Below are 15,537 nucleotides of genomic sequence, written 5' to 3' on the forward strand. Positions count from 1 at the left end.
AGACTCCGTCTCAAAAAAAAAAAAAAAAAAAAAAAAAAAAGATGGGGTTTTGCCATATTGGCCAGACTGGTTTTGAACTCCTGACCTCAAGTGATCCACCCACCTTAGCATCCCAAAGTACTGGGATTACAGACATGAGCCACCATGCCCAGCTTGTTTCAGTTTTTGGTTGTTTGTTTGAGATGGAGTCTCACTCTTTCATCCAGGCTGGAGTGCAGTGGCGTGATCTTGGCTCACTGCAACCTCTGTCTCCTGGGTTCAAGTGATTCTCCTGCCTCAGCCTCCTGTGTAGCTGAGATTACAGGTGTGTGCCACCAATACCGACTAATTTTTTTATTTTTAATAGAGTAGGGATTTCACCATGTTGGTCTCGAACCCCTGACCTCAGGTGATCCACCTGCCTCCCAAAGTGCTGGGATTACAGGCATGAGCCACCACGCCCGTCCTATTTCAGTTTTGATAATGGATTTCAGTTTGAGCTTATTCTGTGGATATATCCAGTGTCTTAGCAAAAGTTGATTTTACCTAAAATATCAATATTGTATTTATGCAGGAATAAAAAATTCTTTTGAACAGAAACAAATTACTCAGACTAAATCTACAAATGCAACTAATTCAAATGTCAAAGACGTTGGAGCTGAAGAACCCAGCAGAAAAAATGCAACATCTCTTATTCTTTTTGAGGAGGTAGGCTTATAGAAGTATACATTTGTGAGAGCTCATGATTAAGACTTACTTTAAAGAATACAATATGTTTTCTTATAAAGAATTGCAAAATAGCTAAAGAGGTCGGGAATACGTGTATCTGAAATTAAAGCAAATGAAACTGTCCACTCTAGAATAATTTTTCAGGAAGATGATTAATTCACGGCTGCTAATTATTGTTAAATGATTGTATAAATTCTGATTCATATCTATCTAGTTAATAGGTGGCTGCATTTGTTTTTAACATTTGATAGTTGATAATTTTAAAATTCATTATAGTGTATGACATAAACTTTCAACATGGGCTGAATTCACACTTCATAAATTCATAAATTTTGTCTCTAACAGACATATAGAATATTTACTATGTATACATAACTGATATTAGTGTATTGTTATTACATTAATATTCTAATAAACTGTTGGTAGGTTGATGTAATTTTTGATGAAGATGCTGGGTTTTTGAATGCAATCAAAACATTCATGGCAACAACTAAACGACCTGTAATCCTTACTACAAGTGGTAGGTAACAATGATTTTACTTCAGTTAAACAGTTACTCAAATCTGTAGTTCATCTGCAGAGTGGAGTAATTATAATTAACTCACAAATAGCAATTACTTTTAAAAATGGATACTACTTTGGATTACTATATTGGGTGTTAGATATTTAGAAAGTGGAGAACAATCTCTAGAATGCAAATAAGAGATCTAGTAAAGGTATTTTAGTAGGGAAAGTACTAGATTCTTCTCCTGGCGTCCTTATCATACCTATGATTAGATCACTAAATCTTATTTAGTGGTCAAATTTTTTATGGAACCCAACCTTTCCGTTGTTCCTTAATACTGAACTTAGCCACTCTTTTGCCCCTGATAACACTTTCTTACGGATTATTGTATATTTAGCTATCATCAGCCTAACAGAATTGATCCATCTTCTAAAGAATTATCACAGAATGTTTCATTTAAAAAACTAATTCAATTTCTTTTTAAAAAAATTGGAAATACTATAATAATATTCTAATATTTTTCCAGTTATAAATATTCATGAGACTAGACTCTACTTACAAATTAATGCCCATTTGGTAGTGATTGTACTCTAAAAATATTGAGAAAAATCTTATTAATCACAAGTTAGGTGGGTTTTTTGTTTGTTTTGTTTGTTTGTTTGTTTGAGACAGAGTCTCGCTCTATTGCCCAGGCTGGAGTGCAATGGTGCCATCTCGGCTCACTGCAACCTCCAACCTCTGCCTCCTGAGTTCAGGCGATTCTCCTGTCTCAGCCTCCTGAGTAGATGGGACTACAGGCACACACCACCATGCCCAGCTAATTTTTGTATTTTTAGTAGAGACAGGGTTTCACCATATTGGTCAGGCTGGTTTCGAACTGCTGACCTCAAGTGATCCACCTGCCTTGGCCTCCCAAAGTGCTGGGATTACAGGCATGAGGCACCATGCCCAGCTGGTAGTTTTATTAGAAGATCATAGTTGGCCAGGTGTGGTGGCTTATGCCTTTAATCCCACCACTTTGGGAGGCTAAGGTGGGCACTTGAACCTAGGAGTTTTGAGATCAGCCTGGGCACCATAGTGAGACCCCCATCACTACAAAAAAACTTAAAAATTATCTGGGCGTGGCAGCTTGAGCTTATAATCCTAGCTGCTTGGGAAGCTGAAGCAGAGGATCACTTGAGCCCAGGAGTTTGAGGCTGCAGTGAGCTATGACTGTACCACAGCACTAGGCGGTGGTGGGGAGGGGGGTGCTGAATATTTTCATAGAAAAGTATAACTGGAAAAAGTTACTTAGTGGTCTTAATGTTTAAGAATGTTTTTGTGTGTGTGTGTGTGTGTAGATCCAACATTTAGTTTAATGTTTGATGGCTGCTTTGAAGAAATCAAGTTCAGTACTCCTTCCCTGGTAAGTTTTAAATTTTGATAACCATAAATTACATATCACAATCATGTAAAAGTAATTTATTATTAAATACAGCTATAATTTAGCCAGGTGTGGTATCATGCCTATACTCCCAGCTACTTGGGAGGCTGAGGCAGGAAGATCACTTGAGCCCAGGAGGTGGAGGTTACAGTGAGCTGGAATTGTGCCACTGTACTCTAGCCTGGTCAATCAATCAATCAATCAGGCTAGGTACAGTTGCTCATGCCTGTAATCCCAGCACTTTGGGAGGCTGAGGAGGGCGGATTGCTTGAGCTGTGGAGTTCGAGACCAGCTTGGGCAACATGGCAAAACCCTGTCTCTACATAAAAATACAAAAAATTAGCCATGCATGGTGGCACATGCCTGTAGTCCTACCTACTCAGGAGGCTGAGGTGGGACAATTGCTTGAGCCCAGGAGGTCAAGGCTGTGGCTGCAGTGAGCTGTGATTGTACTGCTGCATTCCAGCCTGGGTGACAGAGCAAGACTCTGTCTCAAAAAAAATAAATACCTGGCTGGGTGTGGTGGCTCACGCCTGTAATCCCAGCACTTTGGGAGGCCGAGGAGGGTGGATCACCTCAGGTCGGGAGTTCGAGACCAGTCTGACCAACATGGTGAAACCCCCGTCTCTATTAAAAATACAAAATTAGCCGGACGTGGTGGCGCATGCCTGTAATCCCAGCTACTTGGGAGGCTGTGGCAGGAGAATCGCCGGAATTCAGGAGGTTGCGGTGAGCCAAGATCGTGCTATTGCACTCCAGCCTGGGCAACAAGAGTGAAACTACGTCTCCAAAAAAAAAAAAGAAAGAAAAAGAAAAAAAAGCTATGATTTAAATGTGGTTTCCTTTTTTTTTTTTTTCTTTGAGACGGAGTCTTGCTCTGTCGCCCAGGCTGGAGTGCAGTGGCTGGATCTCAGCTCACTGCAAGCTCCGCCTCCCGGGTTCACGCCATTCTCCTGCCTCAGCCTCCCATAAATGTGGTTTCTAAGGAATATGTTAAAATTTTTAAGTTTTAGGACTTCTGATATTTCTTTTTTTTTTTTTGCTTTAAAAATGTTTTTTCTTTTTTTTTTTCTTTTTTTTTTTTTTTTTTTTGAGACGGAGTCTCGCTCTGTCGCCCAGGCTGGAGTGCAGTGGCACGATCTCGGCTCACTGCAAGCTCCGCCTCCCGGGTTCACGCCATTCTCCTGCCTCAGCCTCCTGAGTAGCTGGGACTACAGGCGCCCACAACCGCGCCCGGCTAATTTTTTGTAATTTTTAGTAGAGACGGGGTTTCACTGTGGTCTCGATCTCCTGACCTTGTGATCTGCCTGCCTCGGCCTCCCAAAGTGCTGGGATTACAGGCGTGAGCCACCGCGCCTGGCCTAAAAATGTTTTTTCTTAAATTAAAAAAAATTTTTATGAGGCTCCAATGTTCGCTAGGTTTTTTGCCTAGTAACAGTGCTTTTCTGAGGTAAAATTTAAATGGAGTTAAAATTCCCTTGCATGAATAACCTAATGAATGTATTTTGTACATGTAACATATGTAAAAATCAGTGTCATCATTATGCAGATCAGAATATAGAGCATTTCCATTACCTCCTGAAGTTCTCATGGACCCTTTCTAGTAAGAATCCCCTTTTCCACCAGAAGTCACCACCTTTTTTTTTTTTCTTTCTTACAATGATGAACAAGGCACTTTTTTAACCTTTAAAAAGAAAGTTTTTGTGTGCGTGTTTTTTTTTTCTTACTTTTTCCTTTTTCTTTTTTGTTTTTCATTCTTCTAAAAAAAAAAGTTTTAAAAATTAACATTAAGTTGCTGGGCATGGTGGCTCATACTTGTAATCCCAGCACTTTGGGAGGTTGAGGTTAGAGGATTGCTTGAGGCCAGCAGTTCCAGGCTGCAGTGAGCTATGATTGTAGTCAGGTCAATTTTATTGTATGGGTTCTTGATTTTTTTAGGTGAGGTCTCACTCTTCACCCAAGCTGGAGTGTAGTGGCACAATTGCCCTGTTGCCCAGGCTGGAGTGTGGTGGCACGATCTTGGCTCACTGCAACCTCCAACTCCTGGGTTCAAGCAATTCTCCCACCTCAGCCTCCCTAGTAACTGGGAATGGAGATGCATACCACCGCACCTGGCTAATTTTTTTTATATTTTTAGTAGAGATGGGATTTCACCATGTTGGCCAGACTGGCTTTGAACTCTTGACCTGAAATAATCCACCCACCTTGGCCTCCTAAAGTGTTAGGATTACAGGCGTGAGCCACCACTCCTGACCCTGTTCTTTCTTTTAAATTGTGTTTCTTAGCTGGAGGCAGTGGCTCACGCCTGTAATCCCAGCACTTTGGGAGGCAGAGTCCAGGAGTTTGAGACCGCTTGAGTCCAGGAGTTTGTGACCGACTTGGGAAACGTGGTGAAACCCTGTTTCTACAAAAAATTTAAAAAATTAGCTGGACGTGGTAGCGCACACCTGTAGTCCCAGCTACTTGGGAGATTGAGGTGGGAGGATCACTTGAGCATGGGAGGCAGAGGTTGCAGTGAGCCAAGATCATGCCACCACACTCCAGCCTGGGTGACAGCACAAGACCCTGTCTCAAAAAAAAAAAAAAAAAAAAAAAATTGTTTCTCTTAACACATAATTTAATATTTTAAAAAATTTGTCTAAACAGGCTGGGCGCTATGCTCATGCCTATAATGCTAGGACTTTAGGAGGCCAAAGTGGGTGGATCCCTTGAGCCTAGGAGTTCAAGACCAGCCTGGGCAACCTTGGCAAAATCCTGTCTCTACAAAAAGCACAAAAATTAGCTGGATGTAAAAAGAAAGAAAAAAAGAAAGAAAATTAACTGGGTATAGTGGCATGTGCCTGTAGTCCCAGCTACTTGGGAGGCTGAGGCAGGAGGATTGCCTGAACTTGGGAGGTAGAGGTTGCAGGAAGCCAAGATCGCACCAGAGCACCCCAGCTTTCCAGAGCGAGACTCTGGGGAAAAAAAAAGAAAAAAGAAAAATTTGTCTAGACTCTGCAGTCTTTTGGATTAACCAAGTGTATTATTTCATTTTACCTTCACTGTTGACTTTCAGCTATATGCTCATATGGCCTCCACTAGCCAGATTAGGCTATTGAGCTTTTAAAATGTGGTTAGTCTACAGTTAATAAAAGATCATATTTTGTGTGATAATAATTGTATGAAATGTTCAGAATAGGCAAATTTATAGAGACAGAAAGTGGATTCATAGCTGCCTAAGGCTAGAGGAGCTAGGTAGAAATAGGGAGTGACTGCTGATTAGTCTGGGGTTTCTTTTGGGGATGATGAAAATGCTCTGTAATTAGATAGTGGTAATGGGTGCAAAACTCTAGATATACTAAAACCATTGAATTTTACATGTTAAGTGGGTGAATTGTATAGTATATGAATTATATCTAAATATGGCTTATTATGTATTTTTAAAATGTGGCTAGTCTGAATTAGTTTGTGCTAAAAGTGTAATATAAACACTTTTTTTTTTTTTTTTTGGAGACAGGGTCTCACTCTATTTCCTAGGCTGGAGTGTAGTGGCTCAATCTCAGCTCACTGCAACCTCTACCTCCTGGGCTCAAGCAATACTCCCACCTCAGCCTCCCGAGTAGCTGGGACCATAGGCGTGTGCCACCACACTCAGCTAATTAAAAATATTTTTTTGTAGAGATGAGGTCTCACTATATTGCCCAGACTGATCCTGAATTCCTGAGCTCAAGTAATACTCCTGCCTCAGCCTCCCAAAGTGCTGGTATTATATGCGTGAGCCACAGTGCCTGGCTAACACCAGATTTTGAGGACTAAGTGCAAAAAATAGGAATGTAACACATCTCACTAATTTTTGTATTGATTACTTTTTGCAATAATATTTGGATATATTGTTGTAAGAGAATGTAGTAAAATTAATTATTATTATAATTTTTTGAGACGGAGTCTCACTATGTCGCCCAGGCTAGAGTGCACTGGCGCAATCACTGGCTTACTACAAGCTCCACCTCCCGGGTTCCTGTGATTCTCCTGTCTTAGCCTCCCAAGTAGCTGGGGCTACAGGCGCCCTCTACCATGCCTGGCTAATTTTTTTTGTATTTTTTAGTAGAGATGGGGTTTCACCGTGTTAGCCAGAATGGTTTCGATCTCCTGACCTCGTGATCCACCAGCTGTGGCCTCCCAAAGTGCTGGAATTAGAGGCGTGAGCCACCGCACCTGGCCCTAAAATTAATTTTACTTGTTTCTTTAATTTTTTAATGTGGCTCCTGGAAATTTTAAATTATATAGCTTGGTGTTTAAAATTTTTGTATTAAAAAATTTGCTTTTGGTAAAGAACACGTAACAGTGTACAGTTGAGTAGTGTTAAGTATATTCACACTGTTCTTGCAAAACTGAAATTCTATGCTCGTTAAATCAAACTCCCTGTTTCCTCCTGTCCAGTAGTTGCTGGCAACTACCATTTTACTTTGTTTATGTGAATTTGACTACTCTAGATATAAATGGAATCATACTGATTTGGCTTTTTGGGACCGATTTTTTTTTTTTTTTTTTTTGAGATGGAGTTTTGCTGTGTTGCCAGGCTGGAGTGCAGTGGCGCGATCTCGGTCACTGCAACCTCTGCCTCTCAGTTTCAAGCGATTCTCCTGCCTCAGCCTCCCAAAGTACTGGGATTACAGGCCTGAGCCATCGCGCCCAGCTGTGACTGGCTTATTTCACTTAGCATAACATCCTCAAGGTTCACCTAAGTCATAGTATATATATAGCTTACAGTGTTTTACTTGCATTACATTTCTTTTCTTTCTTTTTTTTTTTTTAAGATGTAGTCTTCGCTTTGTCACCTGGACTGGAGTGCAGTGGCGCGATCTCCGCTCACTGCAACCTCTGCCTCCCTCCCGGGTTCAAGCAATTCTCTTGCCTCAGCCTCCCGAGTAGCTGGGACTACAGGCACGTGCCACCACGCCCGGCTAATTTTTGTATTTTTAATAGATATAGTGTTACCATGTTGGCCAGGCTGGTCTTGAACTCCTGACCTCAAGTGATCCGCCTGCCTCAGCCTCCCAAAATGCTGGGATTACAGATGTGAGCCACCGCACCTGCCCCTTGCCTTATATTTCTTTCTTTCTTTCTTTCTTTCTTTTTTTTTTTTGAGACGGAGTCTCGCTCTGTTGCCCAGGCTGGAGTGCAGTGACCGGATCTCGGCTCACTGCAAGCTCCACCTCCCAGGTTCACACCATTCTCCTGCCTCAGCCTCCCGAGTAGCTGGGACTACAGGCGCCCGCCATCTCGCCCGGCTAATTTTTTGTATTTTTTAGTAGAGACAGGGTTTCACCGTGTTAGCCAGGATGGTCTCGATCTCCTGACCTCATGATACGCCCGCCTCAGCCTCCCAAAGTGCTGGGATTACAGGCGTGAGCCACGGCCCCCAGCCTATTCCAGTTTTCTTAGACTTTTTATCGAGAGTGGGTATTGGATTTTATCAAAAGCTTCTTTTGCATGTGTTGAAATCATATTTTTCTACTTCTATCTATCTCTACGGTGAATTACACTGACTGATTTTCTAATGATAAACCACTTGGTCAGGATGTATTATCCACTTTATTGATTGATTAGATTTGTGATTAATTTATTAAGGATTCATATGTTTATTTTCTTGAGGAATACTACTTTGTAACCTTCTTTTTTTTTCTTTTTTTTTTTTTTTTCTTTTTTGAGACGGAGTCTTGCTCTGTCGCCCAGGCTGGAGTGCAGTGGCCGGATCTCAGCTCACTGCAAGCTCCGCCTCCCGGGTTCACGCCATTCTCCTGCCTCAGCCTCCCGAGTAGCTGGACTACAGACGCCCGCCACGTTGCCCGGCTAGATTTTTGTATTTTTTAGTAGAGACGGGGTTTCACCATGTTAGCCAGGATGGTCTTGATCTCCTGACCTCATGATCCGCCCGTCTCGGCCTCCCAAAGTGCTGGGATTACAGGCTTGAGCCACCGCGCCCGGCCTCTTTTCTTTTCTTTTTTTTTTTTTTAAGAATTGTCTTTGTTAGCTTTAAAATATTAAGGTTAAGCTGCCCCCAAAAAGAGTTGAGAAATGTTTCCTTCTCTTTTTTTAAGAGTTTGTACAGGTTTGATATTCTTTATTTTTTGGTATTTTATATACTTCATCAGTGAATTTACGAGTTTTCTTTGTGGAAAACTCTTTGATAAACTGAATTATTTAATTTATTTATTTTGAGACAGAGTCTCGCTCTGTCGCTCAGGCTGGAGTGCAATGGTGTGATCTTGGCTCACTGTAACCTCCACCTCCCAGGTTCAAGTGATTTTCCTGCTTCAGCCTCCTGAGTAGCTGGAGTTAGAGATAGGGTATCACCATGCTGGGCAGGCTGGTCTCAAACTCCTGACCTCAGGTGATCTTCTTGCCTCAGCCTCTCTCAATTTCTTGGCTGGGCACAGTGGCTCATGCCTATAATCCCAGCACTTTGGAAGGCTAAGTCAGGAAGATTGCTTGATGCCAGGAGTTTGAGACCAGCCTGGGCAATACAGTGAGACCCCATCTCTACAAAAAAAAAATTAATTAGCTTTATGCACTCATTAGTGCAATTTCTAACCTGTTTTTAAAAAATTGTGTATTTTTCAGTGTTACAGTATCATATTTATAATTTTGTTGTAAGATATTCTATCAAGCTATACTATTACTTAATCCTAAGGGGTTTTGTCAAGGTTTGTAAAACTGCCAGTGTTCAGGTTGGAGAATCTCCTATAAAAGTTTCCTTGCTGTCTTGCACAATATACAGTTAATAAAAGAAATATATATAAATGCTTTTAATTTAGTAGTATATTCCCTTATATTTTTAAAGCAGTTTCATCCTCAAGAAGAGCATTTAGGATAATGTGAATTTTAGCAAAATTTGTCTCACTTTTAGATATTATTTGTATGTATTATTGCTGTATCTATTTTAACTCAGCAGTTAACCACATTTCTCTCTGTTTTGAAGCTAAATGTTGCCAGCTACCTACAAATGATTTGCTTAACTGAGAATTTTAGAACTGATATAAAAGACTTTGTAACCTTGTTAACTGCAAATACTTGCGATATCAGAAAAAGTATCCTTTACTTACAATTCTGGATTAGAAGTGGAGGTGGAGTTTTAGAAGAACGACCATTAACCCTTCATGGTAAGTTGATTTGTTATTAAAGACATTTCTATTATGGGACCCTATTTAAAAATCTGTGCTATGGCTGGGTGCAGTGGCTCATGCCTGTAATCCCAGCACTTTGGGAGAGTAAGGTGGAGGATCTCTTGAGGCCAGGAGGTCCAGATCAGTCTGCTCAACATAGTGAGACCCATGTCTCTACAAGAAAATTTTTGGGAGGCCAAGGCGGGAGGATCACTTGAAGCCAGGAGTTCAAAACCAGCGTGTGCAAGAAAGCGAGACCCCTGTCTCTACAAAAAAATTTTTTTAAATAAGCTGGTCAGGGTGGCGTGTACTGGCTACTCAGGAGGCTGAAGTAGGAGGATCACATGATCCCAGGAGTTTGAGGCTGCAGTGAGCTATGATTATGCCACTGCACTCTGACCTGGACAATACAGCAATATCCCATATCTTTAAAAAAAAAAAAAAAAAAAAAAAAAAAATTTTTTTTTCTTTTTTCAGATGGAGTCTGGCACTGTTGCCTGGGCTGGAGTGCAGTGGTGCGATCTCGGCTCTCTGCAACCTCTGCCTCCCAGGTTCAAGCAATTCTCCTGCCTCAGCCTCCCGAGTAGCTGGGATTACAGGCCCCCGCCACCACGCCCAGCTAATTTTTTTTGTCTTTTAGTAGAGACGGGGTTTACTGTGTTGGCTAGGTTGGTCTTGAACTCCTGACCTTGTGATCCACCTGCCTTGGTCTCCCAAAGTGCTGGAATTACAGGCGTGAGCTACCACATCTGGCCCTAAAAAATTTTTTTTTTTTTTTTACTTAAAAAAACTCTGTGCTATACTAGAATAGTTGAAAGATTATAAAAATTTTAAGCAACTTGTTATGTTAATCTTCAAAATAAATATGCATATGTCAACTTTGTTCATAAAACATTTTGGCCTGGCACAGTGTCTCACAACTGTAATCCCAGCACTTTGGGAGGCCAAGTGGGGTGGATTCCTTGAGCTCAGGAGTTTGAGACCAGCCTGGGCAACATGGTGAAACCCCATCTCTACAAAAATTTGGCTAGGCATGGTGGTGCATGCCTCTGGTCCTAGCTACTTGGGGGGTAGAGATGGGAGGATTGCTAGAACCTGGGAGATCGACGTTGCAGTGAGCCAAGATCATGCCACTGCACTCCAGCCTGGGTAACAGAGTGAGACTCTGACTAAAAGAAAAAATTTTGCAGTCAACGTGAGTAAACAGAATTAAACTGGACCTAGAAAGTTGGATTTTTCTCCTGGGTATGCTGCTCTTTACAATTAATATATAAGCTCCAAAATTCACTTTGCCTTTTTGAGCCTGTTTTTTCACCTCAAAAATGAGAGATTTGAACTAATCTGTAAGTTACTTACTCTTTTGTAGTTGCGCTTTTAAGATGATCTCATTGTTTAATTAAAAACACACACACACAGGCTGGGCACGGTGGCTCACGCCTGTAATCCCAGCACTTTGGGAGGCTGAGGAGGTTAGATCTTGAGGTCAGGAGATCAAGACCATTCTGGCCAATATGGTGAAACCCCGTCTCTACTAAAAATACAAAAATTAGCCAGGCGTGGCAGCACGTGCCTGTAATCCCAGCTACTTGGGAGGCTGAGGCGGGAAAATTGCTTGAACCCGGGAGGCAGAGGCGCCAAGATCGCGCCACTGCACTCCAACCTGGACGACAGAGCGAGACTCTGTCTCAAAAAAAAAAAAAAAAAATTAAAAGACAAACACAGAAAAAACCTCCCACCCTGTTCCCCTTTCCTCTTCAAAAGTTTTTCTTCCTTTTTTTTTTTTGAGATAGGGTCTCGCTATATTGCCCAGGCTAGAGTATAGTGACTGACTATTCATGGGCAGGATCATAATGCAGGATAGCCCTGAACTCCTGGGCTCAAGCGATCCTCTTGTCCTAGCCTCCTAAGTAGGCCACTGTGTCCAGCTTCCTCCCCAGAAATTTGACTCTTAAATTTTCAAACTGTTACGCATACATTTATTAACATATGGTTCCTTATAAACAAATGATACTAAAATTATTATTTAACAACTTTTTTTTTTTTTTTTTTTTTTGAGACGGAGTCTCACGCTGTTGCCCAGGCTGGAGTGCAGTGGCACAATCTCGGCTCACTGCAAGCTCCGCCTCCCGGGTTCCCGCCATTCTCCTGCCTCAGCCTCCTGAGTAGCTGGGACTACAGGCGCCCGCCACCGCGCCCGGCTAATTTTTTTTTTTTGTATTTTTAGTAGAGACGGGGTTTCACTGTGGTCTCGATCTCCTGACCTTGTGATCCGCCCGCCTCGGCCTCCCAAAGTGCTGGGATTACAGGCTTGAGCCACCGCGCCCGGCCTACAACTTTTTCACTTACTAAAAACATTGGTTTTTCTACATGAGTAGATATATAGATATATAGTATTCTTTTTATGTAACTATAATGTACAATCACTTTTAACTTCAGGGCTCTTTAAATTCTGTCTTTCCTAAGTACTTTATTATTTCAGAAATGCTTTTATTTCTTTTTTTTTTTTTTTTTCAGTCATCATTGTTACCTAATTCAAGTGAGTACCTTCTCCATGTCGGGTCTTGTGTTTACATGGTTAAGACATGGCTCCTTGCCTGAAGAGGTTTTAGTTTGTGGTTTCCATGCTCCATAGTCACGGTTCTCTAGTTACAGATCCTACTCTGGTAAATACACAAATATTTCAAGGAAACCAAGGTGAAATTATGTAATATTAATTCCTTATCAGTTTTTTCTTTTAATTAGTTTAACATTTTAACATATTCTTTTTCTTCTTCTTTTTTTTTTTTTTTTTTTATTTTGAGACAGTGTCTCACTCTGTTGCCCAGGCTGGAGTGCAGTGGTGGCGCAGTCATGGCTCACTGGAGCCTCAATCTCCTGGACTCGAGCCGTCTTCCCACCTGAGCCTCCTGAGTGGATGGGACCACAGGCGTGCACCACCACACCTAACTTTTGTATTTTTTGTAGAGACGGGGTCTCACTATGTTGCCCAGCCCGGTTTTGAACTCCTGGGCTCAAGTGATCCACCTTCCTTGGCCTCCCAAAGTGCTGGGATTACAGGAATGAGCCACCTCACCCGGCTTCATATTATTGTTTTTCAAAGTAGATATGCCTATATATTCTATTCAGTGTAAGCCCATAGCTTTAACCATATCTCAAAAGTAAATATAATATATAACACATGGAAAATATCCTGGTGTAACAAATTAGTTAATAACTTTTTGATATATCACTGGATATAAATTGTTACAGCAAGAACTTTAGAAGACAGAAAATAAGTATAGCATAGTTTCTCTTCTTTTTTTTCTTTGTCTTTTTTTTTTTTTTTTTTTTTTGAGACAGAGTCTGGCTCTGTCGTCCAGGCTGGAGTGCAGTGGCGCAGTCTCGGTTCGCTGCAACCTCCCAGGTTCAAGCGATTCTCCTGCCTCAGCCTCCCGAGTAGCTGGGATTACAGGCATGTACCACCATGCCCAGCTAATTTTTTGCATTTTTAGTAGAGACAGGATTTCACTGTGTTAGCCAGGATGGTCCCGATCTCGTGATCTGCCCACCTCAGCCTCCCAAAGTGCTAGGATTACAGGCATGAGCCACCTCACCCGGCCAATTTCTCTTCTTAAAGGTCCTTTTTTTAATATACATTTCATTCCTGCCTTTAAAAAAAAAAATACATACATAAAACAATATTCCCCTACTTCTTGAAAGTAGCCACAGTTAGACCTTTATGCATATAACATAAAAATACTTATTTAGGAAAATTAACCTATTATTATATATGTTGTTAGTTATTTTTAAGTTTATTGTCAGCACATATGGTCCTATTATCCCACTGTTTTTCACAGCTGCATGCTTTTCTATAGAATAGAATGGATGTACCGTAATTTAACCATTACTTATAGACCCTTAAACTATCTTCAATTTGACATTAAAATACGGTGAATATCTTTAAACATATATCCTTGAACATGTCTGTAATACTGATAGAGAGAATTCTAGAAGTATGACTGCTGGGTCATAAAGGGTGTATACACTTTACATTTTGATAGTTGTCAGACTGCCCTCTGATGACAATTGTACCAACTTATGCTCCCATGAATAGTATATGATGGTTTTTTCATGTGTACTGCTGACAGAACTACATTATAATTCTTTTAATTTTGCCAATTTAAAAAGTGAAACGCGTACAGTATATTATTTTAAAATTACATTTCCATGCTTATTGGTGAAATTGCATATCTTCTTATTAGGTCTTTGAAATTATTATTATTATTATCATTATTATCATCTGAGGTGGAGCTTCGCTCAGTCGCCTAGGCCAGAGTACAATGGCGTGATCTCAGCTCACTGCAGCCTCTGCCTCCCAGGTTCAAGTGATTCTCCTGCCTCAGCCTCCCAAGTAGTTGGGATTATAGGCACGCACCACTACGCCAAGCTAATTTTTTGTATTTTTAGTAGAGATGGGGTTTCGCCATGTTGGCCAGGCTGGTCTCAAACTCCTGACCTCAGGTGATCCACCTGCCTTGGCCTCCCAAAGTGCTGGGATTACAGGTGTGAGCCACTGTGCCCCGCTGAAATTACTGTTTCTTTTTTTTTTTCCTTTGGAGTCTCACTCTGTTGCCCAGACTGGAGTGCAGTGGCGTGATCTCAGCTCACTGCAACTTCCGCCTCGCAGGTTCAAGCTATTCTCCTGCCTCAGCCTCCCTAGTAGCGGGGACTACAGGCATGCGTCACCATGCCTGGCTAATTTTTGTATTTTGAGTAGAGACGAGGTTTCACCATGTTGCCCAGGATGGTCTCGAACTCCTGAGCTCAAGTGATCCACCTGCCTCAGCCTCCCAAAGTGCTGGGATTACAGGCGTGAGCCACCTCACCCAGCCTGAAATTAATATTAGGCATTTATTTTTCTTCCGTGATTTGCCTGCTCATAGTCCTTGCACTTTTTCTGTTGGATGGCTTTGAAAGTCCCCCACCATCACCTCACTTAGTTTATTTCTTGGTAGAAATAATGCTTATGACTGGGCACAGTGGCTCACGTATGTAATCCCAGCACTTTGGGAAGTCGAGGGGGCAGATCACTTGAGGTCAGGAGTTCGAGATCGGCCTGGCCAACATGGTGAAACCCCGTCTCTACTAAAAATGCAAAAATTAGCCAGGTGTGGTGACGCGTGGCTGTAATCCCAACTACTCTGGAGGCTGAGGCAGAAAAATCACTTGAACCCAGGAGGTGGAGGTTTCAGTGAGCTGAAATTGAACCACTGCACTTCAGCCTGGTGACAGAGTGATACTTTGTCTTTTTAAAAAAAAAAAAAAAAAAAAAAAGAATAATGCTTATATTGTACTTTTAATGAATTAAACAACAAAATGGGGATATTTGTCCAGAAGATGTCAAAGGATCTCAGGCTTTAAATAATTGTTTGATACAATTTGTTTAATACATATATAGAGAGAGCTAAGATTTTCTTTTATTTTGTAGGTGGAAATAGCAAAAATGTACAACTAGTTTGCTCTGAACATGGCCTTGATAACAAAATTTACCCTAAAAATACTAAAAAGAAATGTATAGACCTTCCGAAATGTGACAGTGGCTGTGCTGAGACCTTGTTTGGTCTTAAGAACATTTTTTCCCCATCTGAAGACTTATTTTCATTTTTAAAGGTATTTTCAATGTCTGTTTTGCAATGTTGAATTTATATTCCTTTTCATATTCCCAACACTAGACTCCTGTCTTTTGAATCTTAAGTTTAACTTAACTATGCCTATAA

At 41.2% G+C, this 15,537-nt stretch overlaps 1 protein-coding gene across 8 annotated transcripts in view; it reads left to right on the top strand.

Annotated features, from left to right (window-relative positions):
- The window catches only part of ATAD5 (ATPase family AAA domain containing 5), a 71,556-nt gene that overhangs the window by 49,328 nt on the left and 6,691 nt on the right, over positions 1-15,537 (top strand). For 6 of the 8 annotated variants that reach the window (XM_045375171.3, XM_045375175.3, XM_045375172.3 and 3 more), the window contains 5 exons: positions 554-687; positions 1,135-1,228; positions 2,554-2,618; positions 9,598-9,778; positions 15,249-15,430. In XM_045375171.3, the coding sequence (XP_045231106.1) occupies positions 554-687; positions 1,135-1,228; positions 2,554-2,618; positions 9,598-9,778; positions 15,249-15,430 (656 nt within the window). Of the gene's footprint in view, positions 1-553; positions 692-1,134; positions 1,229-2,553; positions 2,619-9,597; positions 9,779-15,248; positions 15,431-15,537 lie in introns of those variants that run through there. The other 2 variants (XR_010581771.1, XM_065531202.1) reach the window with 2 other exon arrangements.

This window comes from Macaca fascicularis, chromosome 16, assembly GCF_037993035.2.
Source record: "Macaca fascicularis isolate 582-1 chromosome 16, T2T-MFA8v1.1".
NCBI lineage: Eukaryota > Metazoa > Chordata > Mammalia > Primates > Cercopithecidae > Macaca > Macaca fascicularis.